At 35.8% G+C, this 18685-nt stretch overlaps 1 protein-coding gene across 1 annotated transcript in view; it reads right to left on the reverse strand.

Moving 5' to 3' along the window:
- EIF4E (eukaryotic translation initiation factor 4E) overlaps positions 1-18685 on the reverse strand; it is a 55207-nt gene that overhangs the window by 8172 nt on the left and 28350 nt on the right. Inside the window, exons 2-6 of the mRNA XM_059066913.2 lie at positions 13855-13961; positions 7250-7345; positions 4952-5015; positions 2922-3035; positions 1307-1446 (exon numbers count right to left, since the gene is read on the reverse strand). Coding sequence (XP_058922896.2) covers positions 1307-1446; positions 2922-3035; positions 4952-5015; positions 7250-7345; positions 13855-13961 — 521 coding nt within the window. The remainder of the gene's footprint in view (positions 1-1306; positions 1447-2921; positions 3036-4951; positions 5016-7249; positions 7346-13854; positions 13962-18685) is intronic.

Here is an 18685-nt window from a genome sequence, read left to right on the forward strand (position 1 = left end):
TACCCTTCAGAAGACTTTACTACCTTCCTTCAGATAGGGTATTTAAAAATAATTTTATGATAACTAAAATTATAACTATTATCAGATTTATATTAGGATATAATGTATTACCTTCAATTATACTTAATCACTAAAAATGCCAGAAAGAGCACTGAGTCATGCAACTTAAAAGGGTGAAAATTTTCCTTGAAAAAGTGAGGCCAAAAGTTTTATAGAGATTTCAAAAATGTTTAATATTGACACAAATAAACTTTCCGAGGAAAGATGTTCGTACTTAGTTTCTTTAACACATTTTCAAAGAAATAGGAGACCCCCACAGTCAGTAAGTTTTAAGGCTGACAAAAAGATCAGAAATATGGTGACAAATCAACAATCAACCTTCTTTTATAAGAAACCCCATGGAGAATGAAACCTGGAAAATCCCCATACCTTTCAATCCAGAAAGGAATTATGTCCACAGGAGAATTCATAATGTTTGAAAAATCAACATGCAAAGAGGCAAACCAAACATATTGTGACTTATGACTGGTACTTAATTTTAACACAAAATTTAAAGTCCATTTTTAGTAATTTAAATATAGTAAAAAGAAAATCCTAGTTAACACTGACTGACATTTGCCGGGGCGGGCGGGGGGGGGGGGTGTGGGGGGGACGAGGACGACGACAACGACAGGCAACTTTTGCAAATAGTAATATTTGCCAAAAAAAAGTTTTAAAATTTATACATGTGGGTTTTAAATATGGACAAAACCAAGCTACTGTCACTTAAATTTAAATGGCAAATGCCAATATTCACCAAATTATTGAGTATTATACATTAGCATTATGGTTTTAAAGTAGGGCAAAAAAGACATTCTCATATGCTAAATAATAAAATGTTACATGCTAAAACAGTGATTATATACCCCATTGCTAGGAAAAAGAAATTTTACAGAAGTGAAAAAAATAGGAGTAAGACACTGAATACCAATACACAGGAGTTCAATATTATAAAAGTGTTCATGAAAACAAGGAAAATAATGATCTACATAAATACTTTTTATTTAAAAAGTACTTCTGGGGCTTCCCTGGTGGCGCAGTGGTTGCGAGTCCGCCTGCCAATGCAGGGGACACGGGTTCGTGCCCCGCTCCCGGAAGATCCCACGTGCCGCGGAGCGGCTGGGCCCGTGAGCCATGGCCGCTGAGCCTGCGCGTCCGGAGCCTGTGCTCCGCAATGGGAGAGGCCACAGCAGTGAGAGGCCCGCGTACCGGTACTTCTGCTTTTAGTTATCTATTTTAAAAGAAGCACACAAAAAGCAAAACTTACCCTATATGTGTAACAGCTTCTCTGTTTTCACATTCAGTAGTCCATATTGCTATTTTATCACCTTTAGCTCTAACATTAACCACAGCTCCACATACATCATCACTGTAGTCATCAAAAGACTCTCCAATAAGGCACAGCAGCTTAAAAGAAAAAACCCAAATCATATTCAATAGATGATAAACAGCGTATTAAGCTGCAAATGTCTCAAATATTTGTATATATACAAAACTGAAAAACAGTTTTAAAATCAAGAGTCGACTTTCTGAATGCCTAAATTATATTTATATATATAGATTTTTGTCCTGGCCTTTAAAAATTTGTTAATTTGATTCTTTAATACCAAGAACATGATCAGTTTTGTTAACTTTTTTAGCAAATTGGGCAACTGATGTCAGGGAACATAAAAGGTGAATTATTTTATTAATATTCACTTTGCTCTGCTGCTGCTTATACTTGCCAGCAAACAAATATTAATGGAATAACTGAAAAAGCTGCTTACTTGCCTCTTGTTCTTGTTTTTCATTAACATTTTCTAACTTTTAAAAAAACTGTAGTAAATACATGACATAAAATTTACCATATTAACCGTTTTTAAGTGTATGGTTCAGTGGCATTAAGTATATTCACATTGTACCACCAACAATCTCCAGAACTTGTCATCCTGCAAAACTGAAATGACTTTTTAATGCAGAATTCTAAAATGGTAATTACTGATAATCTCTCCCAAAAGCAAAATTAAGTTTCTTTTTTAAAAAAAACATTTATTTATTTATTTGGTTGCACCGACTCTTAGTTGCGGCCAGCAGGCTCCTTAGTTGCAGTTCTCGGGTTCCCTAGTTGCATCTTGCCAGCTCCTTAGTTGCGGCATGCGAACTCTTAGTTGCGGCATGCATGTGGGAACTAGTTCCCTGACCAGGTATTGAATCCAGGCCCCCTGCATTGGGAGCTGGGAGTCTCAACCACTGCACTGCCAGGGAATTCCCACAAAATTAAATTTCTTCTTTAAAAAGCCATTCACTGAAATATTTATTATTGCTCAACTTAGTAAGGGCTAACTATAAACCATACACTGTCAAGTGATAGGGATACAAAAGAGGCTATAATCCCTGCTCCTAAAAGCTTGGGGTTTGAAAACTTTCACTAGAGAAAATGCCTATTATCTCATGTTTAATAAATGTCGTATGAACCCAAAAGTTCCAAGTTACATCACAACATATAAGCTGAATGGTATCAAGCTACAATTTCACTGTCTCCTTCATTGATCTAAAAAGTTTAGTATACAGAGCAATACTCTAAGAGGACTGTAAAAAACTTACATCATACAAAATGTGAGAGGTTCTATAATTTTGAACATAATGAAATGACCAGGATGACCTTATTCTGGAAGGTGAGTCAACTGCCAATCACTTTCTGGATGTGTAATAAATATGTGGTAGGGAGTTTCACTGTACTAGTATGTAGGAAGTATACAAGATTCACAGGACAGAACAAAATAAAGTGCTGGCTTAGCTAGAGTGGAAATCCTTATCTCATCTTGAATTAAGTAACCAATGTAAAATGTAACATAAGTTAAGTTTTAGTATTCCAGAACAGCTTTATAATTTTAAAACCTTACTGTCTCTAGCCAAAAGCGATCGAGGTCACTTCGTCTCTGCTGTTTGTTCAATGTAATTAGCCATCGTCCTCCTCGTTTGTTTTTCTCATCTTCCCACATAGGCTCAATACCATCCTGAAAGGTTAGGGAGACAACAATATGAGACAATATTGTTACTTTAACTTGAGATCATCACTAGAAACAGCAAGCAACAACTCTATTAACTATTTACTTTTTACCCATAAAACTGTTCACTGATGTAGTGGGGAAAAAAAGCACACAAGACTCAAAGCAAAATTAGAGTCCTGATGTGGGTACTTATTAACTATCAAACCTTGGGTTTCACTTAATTTGGAGGCTCTAAAACATTCTGAGTAACATACCTTTGAGAAGCTATATACATTTCTATACCTAGAAACTGTATTAAAAACTTACAGTTTCAGAGAACTGATGACTGTCCCACCCACTACCAGCTGACAAAACTCATAAATATCTCAAGGACCCACACACTCCAGGTTAAGAATTCCTAACAAACTCTGGACTTCAGTATACTCAAATATATAAAGAAGAAACAGACTGGATGATCCATTTGGATTATCAAAGTTCTCCTCAAAATCAATCACAGTATGTGCCCATACAGTCTGACTCTCACTTAATTTCAATAACTGGGTTGGCCAAAAGGTTCGTTTGGTTTTTTCCGTAGGATGGATCTAGTAGCACTCAATTGTCTTTAACTTCATTCAAAACAATTTTGTTAGACTGTATGTGACAACTGTCATATCAGTGTGCATTTAAAAATAGACATCAGGGGCTTCCCTGGTGGCGCAGTGGTTGAGAGTCCGCCTGCCGATGCAGGGGACACGGGTTCGTGCCCCGGTCCGGGAAGATCCCACATGCCGCGGAGCAGCTGGGCCCGTGAGCCACGGCCACTGAGCCTGCGCGTCCGGAGCCTGTGCTCCGCAACGGGAGAGGCCACAACAGTGAGAGGCCCGCGTACCGCAAAGAAAAAAAAAAAAAAAAAGACATCAGAATTGGTGAATTTTCATGTAGCCATTTTAATATTGAAGATGGAAGAAAAAAAGCAACATTTTCGGCTTTATTATTTCAAGAAAGGTAAAAATGCAAAAAAAAGATTTGTACAGTGTATGGAGAAGGTGCTGTGACTGACTGAAGTGTCTAAAGTGGTCTGCAAAGTTTTGTGCTGGAGATTTCTCGCTGGACGATGCTCCACGGTCAGGCAGACCAGTTGAAGTCGATAGCAATCAAATCGAGACATTAACTTAGAACAATCAACGTAATACCACACAGGAGAGAGCCAACATACTCAAAATATCAAAATCAAGCATTGACAATCATTTGCACCATCTTGGTTATATGACTCGCTTTTATGTTTAGGTTCCACATAAGTGGAAAAAATCTTCTTGAACGTATTCAAGCATGCAATTCTCTACTTAAACGTAATGAAAACGTTCCGTTTTTAAAACAAATTGTGACAGGTGATGAAAAGAGGATACTGTACAATAATGTGGAACAGGAGAGATCCTGGGCAAGCTAAATGAACCACCACCAACCACACCAAAGGCTGAATACATTGTTCAATAAAGTTCTTGGAGAAAATGAAAAACATGCCTTGAGTAAATACAATTAGAGAATAAAAACAAAAACAATTAGAGAAGAAAAACACTAGACCTTTTTGATGAAGGGCAAAACAGAACAACTCTAATTTAACTAGACAACTAGACCTATGAATTACGAGGCTTCAAATGTAGTTCTATTACTTTAAAACATGTTTTAACTAAATTAAATGTGTCTTTTATTTTTACTTAAAAAAATGTGTCTTTTATTTTTACCAAAAAGGTACTTTTTGGCCAACCCAATTTTTATACTAAAATAGGGCAAAATATATTTATGCTAAAACCTGGTAAAGCTAATTTAATTATTCTCCAAGCATCACAACATTAACTATTCCTAAGTTTATGGCAAGATTTTTTAATGAATACCTGAATGGTCCAGTCTTATAATAAATATATGAAATCACCAATTAAACATACCTTAAAAAGTGAGTAGTCACAGCCAGGCATTAAATTACTAGACAACTGGATATGGTTGTACAGACTAGATAAAAGAAAAGAACAATTATAAACATAGCATATGTAATGCAAAGTTTAGGTGCATACATATACATTCAGAGAATATGATAAAAATAAGATAAAAACTCATGTTTACTTCCTGCCCCCATGAAGTAAATTTCTGAAATGGACCAAAGAGATCTTAGTAACAGTCAGCTTCAAGAATCAACATCTGATGATTTTCAAGAAAATATTTTTAATAATTTTATTCTGACAATTTTGATGTATCAGTTAACTTAATACATACATATGTATATACAAGAAACTGAAAAGAGAAGTATGAGGTGGCTTTAAGTAGATGAAAGAATCCGTGAGGTTAATAAGCAGTTTTAAACACACAAGAAGACAAATCAAGAGAAAGCAAGACAAACTCCTTGACCATCAGGATTGCATGACTAAAATAAGCCAACATTATTATCCTTGAAAGTATCCAAGAGCGGAACAGATCAATGGTTCCCAAACACCACACACCACTACTAGTTTAAGTCAGCATAATAATCTTTTGGGGAGCTTTTAAAAACAAGACAGGACTTCCCTGGTGGCGCAGTGGTTAAGAATCCGCCTGCCAATGCAGGGGACACAGGTTCGAGCCCTGGTCCGGGAAGATCCCACATGCCACCGAGCAATTAAGCCCATGTGCCACAACTACTGAGCCCGTGTGCCACAATTACCGAAGCCCGCCTGTCTAGAGCCCATGCTCCGCAACAAGAGAAGCCCACGCACCGCAACTAAGAGTAGGCCCCTCTCACCGCAATTAGAGAAAGCCCACGCACAGCAAGACCCAATGCAGCCAAAAATAAATAAATTTATTAAAATAGCAACCAAAAAAAAAATTTAAAAGTTCCTTACCCTACTTCTTGAGATTTTAATTCCTTAAATATAGAATGGAACCATAGAATCTGTATTTTTAAACTACTTCCCAAATAGTAATATCTAACTAAGGATAATAACACCATCCATGGTCACTAGTCATATAGCTAAGATCATCACTTCTGTACAAAATATTGGAAACAGGCAAACCATTCTTACTCTGTTGCCAGTTTTATAACAATTTTGCTGTGAGAGACTTCAGGAGATCAAATGATCTAGGCTTCTACCTTCAGGCTAGTGTAATATCTAAATTAAATGTTTAAAAATTTCTTAAACAATGTTTTCAATTAAAAGTGACCACTCAAAATGGTCTCAATATACAGTTTTCTCTAATTATTCTATGCTTTGTTTTCAGTGATCCAAATGCATACTAAATGCCTAATATGGGCAAAGCACTAGAAATATACAGAAAATTGTTTCTGCCCTGGAGGAAGTATACATTACATGCATACATATTCTAATCACAACCTGTTAGCCTGTGTGCTACACTCAGGGAGTTAACATTAAAACATAAGAATCACATCACTGATATGACCCAAAATACACCAGCTGAACAAATTAGAATATTTAGATAACTGCTAGGTAATTTACAGATCTTAAAAATGTTTTCTACAAGTTGTATCTTTCATGTTCTCAAGTAGTTTCTCCCCATACATTTTTCAAGCAAATAAGACATACTAAATCAACTTTGTTTTTAAATAATCAATATTCCAAAACATCCTGAAAAGAACTTTATCATTTTAAATTATAGTTTGAAGTCATGCAAAGATTTAAGACCCTGAAATCTTAACTTTTTGCTAAATCTGAAACAAAATCTCAAAAATATTTCAACTATTCTTCTTGATGTTGATCAGGAAGTATAATGAAATTAACAAACTATCATCAGAGATATTGTCATTCTTTGACAAACCCTGAATTATGAGCACTTCAGTCTTTGAAATCTTGGAATCTCTATCACAGGAAATCCATAGATTATACTGGAAAGAATCTGCAGAAATGAGGGCCTAAGAAAGCTCTGGAATACCTAAGAATAGGGCAAATGTATCTAGGCAACCAAGAAAGGGGACAAGCTCCTAAAAGTTGTTGGAAATTCTAGGAATAAAGGATTCTCAATGAAAGAGATCTCAGGACAAAGAATAGAGAATAGGCAGAGCTAAAAGATGACAAGACAGAAGCTTTCTAAAACTGATGAGGAATAATCACCAATTCAAACAGCTGTGAGAAGATGGACAAACAAAAAGGTGAATATTAACTGTTCACACCTTACCCTTCATTTTGTGAATGCAACTTAAAATGAAAAATTACACAGCTAGTAAGACAACAAACATCCTAAAATGAATGGTTACTTACGCCCAAAAGTCTTCAACAGTATCAAACTTAGAGATCAGCCGAAGGTTTGCTTGCCAAGTTTTGCTTTTATCATTTTTAAAAAACCAGAGTGCCCATCTAAAAACAGAAAGTCAGTGTCAAAAAAAAAAAAAAAAAGAGGTAGCTTTACATCCATGTTCAAAGCAGCATTATTCACAACAGCCAAAAGGGGGAAGTGTCTATTGTCAGATGAATGAACAAAATGTAGTGTGGAATATTAAACAGCCTTAAAAAGGAAGGAAAGTGAAAAGAGTCCATCAAAGAATACAAATACTGTATGATCCACTTGTATGAGGCACCTAGAGTAGTAAAGTAGAATGGTGGTTGCTAGGGGCTAAAAGGGAAGGGGAATGGAGAGTTGTTGCTTAATGGGTAGAGTTTAAGTTTTTCTGCAAGATAAAGAGAGTTCCGGGAGATTGGTTGCACAACAATGGGGGTGTACTTAACACTATTGAACTGTACATTTAAAAATGGTTAAGATAGTGAATTTTATATATGTTTTACCACAATTAAAAATAAATTAAAATTTTATTTATAGTAGCAAATGAGTAGTTTTCTCTATTTCTTTCATTTAAAAAGTATGTATTTTGGGAGTTCCCTGGTGGTCTAGTGGTTAGGATTTGGGGCTTTGGGGAACTGAGATCCTGCAAGCCGTGTGGTGCGGCTAAAAAATAAATTAATAGATAAATAAAATGAAAAGTATGTGTTTTGTACCTACTATGTAACAGATTCTCTGCTATACTTAGAGATCCACTGAAGGTCATCCCACAGGGAATTCACAGAAATGTTGTACAGAGACAATTACAATGTCCTAAGTGCTATGATAGAGATAATTAAGCACAGTTATTTAAGAAAAACAGACCAGGAGCACTTAACTGGAAAGGTAAGTGGGGAAGAGGGAAGCTGAATTTACAGAGAAACAAAAGGAGAGAAATGAGCACTAGGAATGGAGGGGGGGACCTCATTCAAATGTGAATATAATAAAGAGATTCATTGAGTAATGTTACCACAGATATATTCTGAAATAATGCATACCAGTTTCTATATATCTGTATATACTTTGTCTAAAAAAGTTTTATTCTAATACTTTGAAGACAAACTCATGTCACAGAAAAGTTATGCTTAAATATTATCACCCCAATGTGATTCATCTTTAGTAAAATTGTATTTTCTGAACTACTATACCACCTCTAAGGGAATTTCACTTACTCATTGATAAAAATGTTGTCTGAAGACAGGTTTCCAAGTGGACATATATTTCATAACTTTATGGTTAATGCCTGATAATCTCAGACATAAAAATGAGATGCATTTCAGCACCTACTTGATAATTTGTATTTGCCAACCCATTATCAAGGAAAAAAACTTTTTTAAAAAAGCAAAGGCAGAAAAACTATTAAACATACACACACAGTGTCAAGTATTGTACTCTGGATTTCTAAAATTAATTCAGTCTTTCCTTAAAAATTTAAAAATAGAACTACCACTGGATCCAGCAATTCCACTTCCGGGCATTTATCAGAAGAAAATGAAAACACTAACTTGAAAAAGATATGTGCACCACCATGATAAGCAAAGACATGGAAGCAACTTAAGTGTCCATCAAGGCATGAATAAGGAAAATATGGGGTGTGTGTGTGTGTGTGTGTGTGTGTATATATATATATATATATATATATATATATATATACACATTTTAGGTGGATTATTCCATCATAAAAATGAAGGAAATCTTGCTGTTTGCAACATGGATGGACCCTGAGGACTTTGTGCTAAGTTAAATACATCAGACACTAGACAGGAAAAACAAATACTGTATGAGCTCGCTGATATGTGCAATCTTAAAAAAAATTTAAAAAACACAAACTACCCCCCAAAAAACCACCCCAAGCTCACTGATACAGAGAACAGATTGGTGGTTCCCAGAGGCACAAGGGTGGAGGAATGCATGAAGGGGGTCAAATGATACACACTTCCAGTTGTAAAATAAATAAGTCATGGGGATGTAAAGTACAACATGGTGATAATACTGCATTGCAAATTTCAAAGTTGCTAAGGGACTAAATCTTAAAAGTTCTCAACACAAGAAAAAAAATTTATAAATATGCATTATGACAGATGTTACTGTGATCATTTCACAATACATACAATTACTGAATCATGTTGTACATCTGAAACTGTTACATCTCAATTAAAAATAATAAAATTTCATTCCATCTTTAAAAAAAAATTGCATTCAGCCATTAAACATTTAAAGATATATCCTAAGAAAATAATTGGATAACTAAGCAAAAATGTTTGTACAGGAATGTTCTTAATTTTGGAAAATTTTGGAAACATCTTAAGTGCCTACCAACAGTTCTCAAAATGTGGTTTACTGGCCCCTAGGGGATCCTAAGGCCCTTTCAAGGGGCACTGATGAGTAAAAACTATTTCATAAAAATGCTAAGACATTTAATTTTTCACTGTGTTGATATTTGCACTGATGATTCAAAAGCAACGGTTGGTAAACCTACTGGTGCTGTACATAGCAAGAATTATACAGTGGCACCAATTTGTACTAGTAGTCACTGTATCCTTTATTATCACCAACTCTCACAGTAATAATGTCAGTTTCAGTTAAGAATGCCACTGAATGGAAACCAGCAGTAAAAACTACTGGTTTCATTAAATTTCAATCTGTGTACAAGTCTTTTTCTGCACAAAAAATATTTCTGCATACCAAATATCAATACAATGCTTAGGCAATTGAGTTGTGAGGTGAACTAGTTACTTTTTTCAAAGAACACCACTTTTACTTGGAAGAAGATTGGCTGATCAACCATGATTATTTCTTGAAAAATGAACAGACTGAGCCAGCTGCTAAAATTTGAGCTATCCGGAGAAAATCAGAATTTTGGAAAGCCTGCATGTGTCACTGTGAGCTTAACAACTTAATAAAACTTGATGATATTTCTGATGAGTTTAGGTAGTGATAATAATTAATGTTATTATTTTGATATCATATAATGAAAAGTGCCAATATTTGGAAGATCTGCAAACTCACTGAACCAATATTTTCCAAACAACCAGTGGTGTGCATGGGTGAAGGATACATTCCAAATGCAAGATAGACCAATGGATTTTAATGTAACAGAGTAGAAAAAGTTCTTGGATATGGTTTCAGATTCTACAATGGAACTAACATATAAGAAACCTAGCATCAATGGAAGAAGATAGTCATAATTATCTTAAAAGGCTATTAAAATTTCTCCTCCCTTTTCCAACCATGTACCTGTCTGAGGTTGTATTTTATTCTCATACTTTCTCTGAAACAATTTATCTCCAAAGGCAATGCAGAAGCAACTATGAAAATCCAGCTGACTTCTATTAAGTCAGGCACTTAAAAAGATTTACAAAAATACTTCCCACTATGTATTTTTAATGTATTCTTCCCACTACGTATTTTTTATTTTGAATAAATTTTTTTCATGAAAATTATTTACATTAACATGCAATGTTAATGCATGTTTTTAAACGTTTACATTTTTAAACGTTTATTTTCTAATATAGCAAATGAAAATAGATAAAAATCTATATAACCAAAGCACTGTGGAATCCTCAATAATTTTTAAGAATGTAAAGGGGTCATAAGCCCAAAGAAGTAAGATTTAAATAAAATATAATATATATAATATAGTACATGCAGGAGACTGCTAGGCAGCTATTAAATAGAATAGCTGTGTGAGTAAAATTCTCCTAAGACTGACATGAAACCCAGAAACCATGGAAGAAAGCTGGTATTTGATTACATGAAAATCAAAAACCTCTAAAATAACATAAATCCTTAGACAATGTTAAAAGACAAATGATTTGGAAATGCATTTTCAACCTAATCTCAACATCCCTAATACACAATGCTTGGAAATAAACTTGAGAAGATAACCCAAAAGAAAATAATAGACAAAAGAACTGAACAGACTGCTCACAGGTAAAAACACAAATAAGCAATTGTTTTCAACAAAAATGTTTTGAAATTTCAATAAAAGAAATGCAAATTTAAAACAATAAGACACTGTTTTCACAAATCAGACTAGAACCAATCTGACAGGCAATTAAATTTAAGATTGATGGTGTTGGCAAGGATGTAGAAACCAGTAATTCTTAAACCGTTAGGAGTCTAAGCTGATAAAGGAGGATAATTTGGCAATATCTACAAAGGTAGTTAAGGGTAGTCTTTGACCTAAGAACTCTGAAATTTTACCCTAGATATATTCACACACTGCAAAAAATATATATAAGGATGTATATGTTAATAGCACTGTTTGTAAATAGAAAAAATTCTATATACACATTAATGTAAGCCTGATAAAATATATAACTATATATTCATTTAATACAAGGCAGTGGTTTAAAACAATGAGTCAAAACCTGCATATACAAAAAAATTCAACAGTATGGCCATCTATATAAAAAAAGTATATATATGCATATTGAAAGGTTTTGGAAAAATACAAACCAAATTTTTAACACTGACTATTCTGGGGAATGGAGAAAAGCAAAATGGGGAAGAAGATATCAGAAAAAAGCAGAGAACTTTTACTTTATATACTTTGTACCCCAATGATTTAATCTTTCTTATAATAATTATAGTGGGTTTTTTTAAAAGAAAACATAATTCTGCAATATTTACAAGAAGTAAATAATGAAGAAACTACCAAAATTGAAGCCAAAAATGTCTTAAAATAGTTTTCCATATGATATTATTTTACACAAGAAATAGAATTGATAAGAGAAATTGAAATCCTCACAAACTTCATTTTAGGATTTAATCAGTTTGTTCACTGATAGGACAGGAATCTCTTCTCAGATTTCACTTAAGCTATGACAGATACATGCTTTGATTACTTCTCCCCACAAAAGAGCAACACTAAGAACTGTGTTCACAGGCAGTAGACAGAGCTAGCTTTTTATATACCACTGAAAAGATGAAAAAACATACTTTAAGTTTTGGTACTGCTGCTAGGTTAGCTAAATGAAATTGCCACTAATCAACTGTTCAACTATTACCTTGGCACAATGCTTTCCTGAGGAAGAATTTTTACCCTTTATGGACTATTTGACCTTTGACATCTCACTCAGGAGCTGACAATTCCCATTGTCTAGAGAACTGCTGAACCACAGGTCTCCTATGAAAAAAAGTACTGAATGTGTGTGGACTATTATTTCAATAGGTCTACCATGATAACGAAGAAATGATAAATAATAAAGGGACATAAAGGGACAACACATTTTTCAGATAAATGAAACTAAATTACAGACAGTCTCATGGGATCTTTACGGTAAAGAGAGTAAAAGGCCTGGGAGTGGGGGGAATGAAAGGAACTGAAGATCCTCAGAAGTTAATTCCTTTAATGAAAGGAATTAAAGATCCTCAAAAGTTAATTCCAATTTACTTTCCTCCAGATTCTTACAATGTTTCTGAGTTGCCATTTCCTTCCCACCATCCGCTCTCAGTGAATCTGTGTTAACTTTCATCATGTAAGCCAGAAAGACAATTAAGTAAAAAAACACAAACATACTGGGAAGTGGTAGGGTAGAGATAGGAAAAACCATATACTGAACTATTAAACTACTACACAGTAACTATGAAAACCTAACTCATCCTAAACTCTCCTCTTTTCCTCACCTAACTTCTCTTAAATACAACCAACCAACCTCCAGACTCCACATCCCCTAGCTCTTTTCTCCTTCACAGACCAACTTCAAATTGCCTATTCCTGCTCTATACATTTGTATACTTTCTATTCACTCTTCAAACTATGCCCATCTTTTTCCATCACCTGCTCTACTAAACTTTCTCCAATGTTCGCAAGGACTTATCGTTCAATCCAATGAACATTTGACCTTTCTGTGGCAAATATGCTTATCTTGTCCTTAAAATAAACCATCTGCTTGGTTACCATGACCGAGCACTCTTTCCTAGTTTTTACAGTTTATATATCCATACTCTTAAAAGGCATTCTTTTTAATTTTACTGAAGTACAGTTGATTTACAATGTTATATTAATTTCTGTTATACAGAAAAATGACTCAGTTATACATATACATATATTCTTTTTCATATTCTTTTCCATTATGGTTTATCACAGGATATTGAACATAGTTCCCTATGCTATACAGTATGACCTTGCTGTTTATCCATTCTAGATACACGAGTTTGCATCTGCTAATCCCAAACTCCCAGCCCATCCCTCCCCCACACCCCTCCCACTTGGCAACCACAAGACTCTTCTCTTCATAGGCATTCTTACTCAAAAAAATCCCCTATGTGCTAATATTCCAAGCCTCTGTTGTGAGAACTCATTTACTACTGTGGTTTCAATTACCATCAAGTACCAATGAATTTCAAACCACTCTTTCAAAGTTCTACTATCTGAGCTCAAGATTCACACATAAAACTGCTTGCTAGACATGGGTCATCCAAATGAAAACGGAATCCTTCACCTATCTAAAACTAGTCTCATCTAACTTTTCCCTCCAAACCTGTCCCATTCACCATTCACCTTGCTGCCTAAGTCAGAACACCTATGTGTCAGAAAGCTTACCTGTTCTGTAAAGGATGTTTAATATAGTGTTCTGGGTTAGCAACCTCCTGATTAGATTCTGTTTTCTCTTCTTCTGTAGGTGGGGGATTAGGAGTAGGGGTGGTTTCCTAGTGGAAAATAATTAAACATTATGAACTTCTTAAAATGAAGGAATAACATTAAGAAATTTCTTTACTTTTAAATTTTTATTGAAATACAGTTAATTCACAATGCTGTGAAAAATTAATTCCTATGACAGCAATACTCTAAATAAACTTGAATCAATATTGTCCATTTATTTAAGGAGAATGAATTAACAGCAGAAGCACTGGATAAAATAGACCACAGATCAAACTCTAAGCACCAGACTCTTCATTCTAGCATCTCTTCATTATGAGCAAAAGGTTTCTCAAATTTAAAAACATAATAATAATTTTGTATATTGTTATCTTCCACTTACACATTTTAATATAAGATTGTTAGAGACCATGGAAAAAAGTTGGGAAAATCAAGTACCTTTCTTAACATACCAAACACGGTGCATAGTGGGAGTGGTGCATAGTGGGAGTGGGGGAGATACAACTAAAGTTTGGAGAGTATATTAACTATATCACAATGACACAAACACAAAAATCTTTATAAAGTGATCACAGCAATACTACACAGGTCCTTGCTTTCATGTTACATTGTTATTATATATGTGACAAAGTTCAGCAACTTCTGTCATTTTCAATTGGCCCTAAGCATAAACGCTGGACATTGGCTTGAACTTAAATTCTCGTAGGCTAGACATAATTGTCATCTAAAAATGTCAGGGAAAAAAGGAGGCTGGGAATAATAAGTGTTCTCCACATTAATCCATGTAAATCTTCACCCTACTGTGAACTGGTATCAACAGATAGCTAAGAAAAAGGACCAGAAGCTGAAACAAAAGCTGATACAAAAAAGGAGGGCACTGCAAGAAGGGTTTGGATATCAGATTTAAATCCAACTAGCAAAACAATACAGATATATGTTCACATTAACAACATTCTGTAAATCAGAGATGTATGATCTAAAAAAAGACTTCAGGAGCAGACAAGTGATACACATTTTACAAAATAAAATACATTTTTCTTATCAACAAGACACCTCCAGTAACTACTTTTTACTAGCCTATGAAGTCACTCATAGCAAGGGCTTTATCTTGATTTTGCTCACAACTGTAATGTCAATGATCACAATACTACACCAATAGAAACTTACTGGCTTGATAACTGAATAAATTCAAATGTTAACACAGAGTAGTTAAGGCCCTAAAATTTACAGAGTAGCCAATGCCTAATAGCACCAGAGCACCAATCATTTTTACCAGCATTTCCTCATCACAATTAATTTACATCTTCAAATAGATGATCATTACCAAATGCCATTCCTTACTGTACTAGCTTAAAATTAATGATGGTCTCCAGATAGAGGCAGTCTAAGTGAACAGAGAAAATAGCCAATAGTTAGGGACTGATAAGGCAGGTGGGTTTGGGGGACAGGGTACTAGAGAAAAGTGAGCTGCAGAGGAGTGAGCCTCAAAAATCTATGTAAAAATCCCTAAAGTCCTTGGCTGTGACTCCTAAACTGAGATGTTCAGAGTGCAACTCCAGGTAGCCTAGCAGGGAACAGCTGAGCCAAGACTTCAGAGCCTGAACAGCATTAGGAAGACTAGTTCAGACCCAGCCAGAGTGGATGGTTGAAAATTCTCAACTTTCAGATGAAATCCTAGAAAGGCCATGTCCTAGGTATCAAGTGAAATACATATGCCTAACAAATCCTAAAACTAATCCCTGACAGGATCAAGGTAATCTACTGATAAATAAATTAACTGCCCCCAAGAACCACACTCTATACATTGGAGGAAAATAAAAGAACTGTGAGCCTCTATGAATATTATCTACAATACCTAGCAAACAATCAAACATTATTAGACATGCAAAGAAAATTTTTATAGCAACTAATGATCAAGAGATTAAACTGTCCATAGAAAGACATCCAGATAACAAATACATGATCTAGATAACAGAGGTAGCAGACAAAGTCTTAATAACTATGATTACAATGGTAAAATAGAAGATGGAGGGAATTCCCTGGTGGTCCAGTGGTTAAGACTTGGTGCTTTCACCACCAGGGCTGGGTCTGATCCCTACTCGGGGAACTAAGATTCCACAAGCCACATGGTATGGCCAAAAATATAAACAAATGAACAAATAAATAAATAAAATAGAAGATGTGGAAAAAGGATAGAAAAAACAAGAGTATTTGAAAAGGGAATTGAAACGAATTCTTAAAAAGAATCAAATAGACATGAATGAACTGCCAACTACAATGTCTGAAATTGAGAGCTTATCAAATAACAAGAAACTTGACTCAGCAGAATGTAGGACTGGTGAACTTCAAAGGTCAATAAAAAATATTCAAATAATCACAGACGAGGGGAAAGTATATAGTAAGAAATGTCAAGATGGTTAAAAAGTTCAAGGACAATATAAGAGAGAATGGGACAGAAGGAATACAGAAAGAAAGAATAACCAAAATTTACCAAATTACATGAAGGACTCAAATCAGATAAAAAAAACTAAGGGATTTCCCTGGTAGTCCAGTGGTTAGGACTTCGCCTTCCAATGTAGGGGGTGTGGGTTCAATCTCTGGTCAGGGAGCTAAGATTCCACACTCCTCATGGCCAAGAAACCAAAACATAAAAAAAAAGAAGCAGTAATGTAACAAAATTCAATAAAGACTTTAAAAATGGTCCACCTCAAAAACAAATTTTTTTAAAAGAAAGAAAAAAACTACACCTGGGCACATTAGACTCAAACTACTGAAAACTAAAGAAGGCAATATTAAAAGCAGTTAGAAAGAAAAATTTTAAAAAGACACATACACATTACTTTCAAAGGAACAATAAGAATAACTGCTAACTTCTCAAAAGAAATTATGGAAGCCATCAGACAACAGAATAACATTCTTGTGCTGAAGGGAAAAGACTGTCAACTTTGAATTCAGTGCTTAGGAGGGGACTTCTCTGGTGGTCCAGTGGCTAAGACTGCACTCCTAATGCAAGGGTCCCGGGTTTAATCTGGGGTCAGGGAACTAGATCCAACATGACACAGCTAAGATATCAGAAATGAATGACTAGGGGAAAAAAAACATAAAAAACACAAACACATGGAGACTAAACAATATACCAAGAGATTACTGAAGAAATCAAAGAGGAAATCAAACAATATCTAGAGACAAATGACAATGAAAACACGACAATCCAAAACCTACGGGATGCAGCAAAAGCAGTTCTAGGGGCTTCCCTGGTGGTGCAGTGGTTGAAAGTCCGCCTGCTGATGCAGGGGACGTGGGTTTGTGCCCCGGTCTGGGGGGAATCCCACATGCCGCGGAGCAGCTGGGCCTGTGGGCCATGGCCGCTGAGTCTGTGTGCCCAGAGCCTGTGCTCCACAACGGGAGAGACCACAACGGTGAGAGGCCTGCGTACGGGGAAAAAAACAAAAACAAAAAGCAAAAAAAAAAGAAGCAGTTCTAAGTGGGAAGTTTATAGCTATACAAGCCTACCTCAAGAAACAAGAAACATCTCAGATAAATATTCTAACCTTACACCTAAAGGAACTAGAGAAAGAAGAACAAACAAAACCCAAAGTTAGTAGAAGGAAAGAAATCATGAAGATCAGATCAGAAATAACTGAAATAGAAACAAAGAAAACAATAGCAAAGATCAATAAAGCTAAAAGCTGGTTCTTTGAGAAGATAAACAAAATTGATAAACCATTAGCCAGACTCATCAAGAAAAAGAGGGATGGGCTTCCCTGGTGGCGCAGTGGTTGAGAGTCCGCCTGCCAATGAAGGGGACACGGGTTCATGCCCCGGTCCGGGAAGATCCCACATGCTGCGGAGCGGCTGGGCCTGTGAGCCATGGCCGCTGAGCCCATGCATCCAGAGCCTTTGCTCCGCAACGGGAGAGGCCACAACAGTGAGAGGCCCGCGTACCGTGACAAAAAAAAAAAAAAAAGAAAGAAAAGAAAAAAAGAGGGAGAGGACTCAAATCAATAAAATTAGAAATGAAAAAGGAGAAGTGACAACAGACACTGCAGAAATACAAAGCATCCTAAGAGACTACTACAAGCAATTCTATGCCAATAAAAGACAACCTGGAAGAAATGGACTAATTCTTAGAAAGGTATAACCTTCCAAGACTGAACCAGGAAGAAATAGAAAACATGAACAGACCAATCACAAATAATGAAATTGAAACTGTGATTAAAAATCTTCCAACAGGGGGCTTCCCTGGTGGCACAGTGGTTGAGAATCCGCCTGCCGATGCAGGGGACACGGGTTCGTGCCCCGGACCAGGAAGATCCCACATGCCACAGAGCGGCTGGGCCCGTAAGCCATGGCCGCTGAGCCTGCACGTCTGGAGCCTGTGCTCCGCAACGGGAGAGGCCACAAAAGTGAGAGGCCCGCCTCGCACACACACACACACACAAAAATCTTCCAACAAAATCCCAGCACCATATGGCTTCACAGGTGAATTCTATCAAACATTTAGACAAGAGCTAACAACGATACTTCTCAAACTCTTCCAAAAAACTGCAGAGGAAGGAACACTCCCAAACTCATTCTACGCGGCCACCATCACCCTGATACCAAAACCAAACAAAGATACTACAGAAAAAGAAAATTACAGACCAATAGCACTGATGAATACAAATGCAAAAATCCTCAACAAAATACGAGCAAACAGAATCCAACAACACATTAAAAGGATCATACACCATGATCAAGTGGGATTTACCTCAGGGATACAAGAATTCTTCCA

The sequence above is a fragment of the Kogia breviceps genome, chromosome 6, assembly GCF_026419965.1.
Source record: "Kogia breviceps isolate mKogBre1 chromosome 6, mKogBre1 haplotype 1, whole genome shotgun sequence".
NCBI classification, from domain to species: Eukaryota; Metazoa; Chordata; class Mammalia; order Artiodactyla; family Physeteridae; genus Kogia; species Kogia breviceps.